This window comes from Belonocnema kinseyi, chromosome 8 (genome assembly GCF_010883055.1).
Source record: "Belonocnema kinseyi isolate 2016_QV_RU_SX_M_011 chromosome 8, B_treatae_v1, whole genome shotgun sequence".
Lineage (NCBI taxonomy): Eukaryota > Metazoa > Arthropoda > Insecta > Hymenoptera > Cynipidae > Belonocnema > Belonocnema kinseyi.
Genome location: NC_046664.1, coordinates 105,885,106 through 105,886,144, shown reverse-complemented (window position 1 = coordinate 105,886,144; position 1,039 = coordinate 105,885,106). Strand labels below are relative to the sequence as shown.

Below are 1,039 nucleotides of genomic sequence, written 5' to 3'. Positions count from 1 at the left end.
GTCTTACTCTCGTCCTTTCCTTGATGTCGGTGTTGACTACTGTGGTCCACTGCATATTAAGGAAAAACGCTTTCGTAATCGCAATAAGGTCAAAGTTTACGTTGCCATCTTTGTCTGTATGGGCACCAAAGCGGTGCACCTTGAATTAGTCAGTGATCTGACCACGGAAGCTTTTATCGTTTGCTTGAAAAGACTTTTCTCTAGACGCGGAATATCAAAAACAATCCATTCGGATAATGCCACGAATTTCGTCGGAGCTAGCCGAGAACTAATGGAACTTAATAAATTATTTCAATCTGCTGAGCACAATGAAATGGTTCAAAAATTTTTAGCTAATCAAACGGTCACTTGGAAGTTCATTCCTCCGCGCTCACCTCACTTTGGTGGTCTTTGGGAAGCGGCGGTTAAATCCTTCAAACACCATCTTGTCCGAACGGTGGAAGACACGTTGTTAACTTTTGAGCAATTGGAAACGTGTGTTATCGAAATCGAAGCTATCCTTAACTCTCGACCTATCTCACCGATGTCTCCCGATCCTCATGACCTTCAACCTCTGACTCCTGCTCACTTCCTGATTGGTGGTCCTCTAACGAGCTTTCCGCAGATGAACCTCACGGAAACAACCTCAAATCGCATATCTGCCTGGCAACACCCACAAAAATTGCGCCAGAATTTTTGGAAAAGATGGCAGAAAGAATATCTCCATCAACTAACCGTTCGCAGCAAATGCCAAGGCAATGCAAATCATTGCATCAAGTTGAATACCTTGGTAATTATCAAGGAAGATAACCTTCCATCTCTACAGTGGAAACTCGGTCGAATTGTCGACACTCAGCTCTAATCTTCGTCAAAAAATATGTATCTTAATGCAGAATTTATAGCGCTTTATTGATTTCTCATTAAGTTAAATTTGAATTTTTTGGGTTGTTTTTATGACTAGTTGTAACTATATACGAATAATTTCTAGCACTTTTTATTGAACGTGTTCGTTCAAAAGGGGCCGGCATGTTTAGTCTTAACACCTAAAATTATTTATTTT

The 1,039-nt window shown here is 40.5% G+C and overlaps 1 protein-coding gene across 1 annotated transcript; it reads left to right on the top strand.

Moving 5' to 3' along the window:
• The first annotated feature begins 118 nt into the window (after positions 1-118).
• Positions 119-841, top strand: LOC117178640. Its single transcript, XM_033370063.1, has one exon. The coding sequence runs from the start codon at positions 119-121 to the stop codon at positions 839-841; it is 723 nt and encodes a 240-aa protein (XP_033225954.1).
• The last annotated feature ends 198 nt before the right edge of the window (positions 842-1,039 follow it).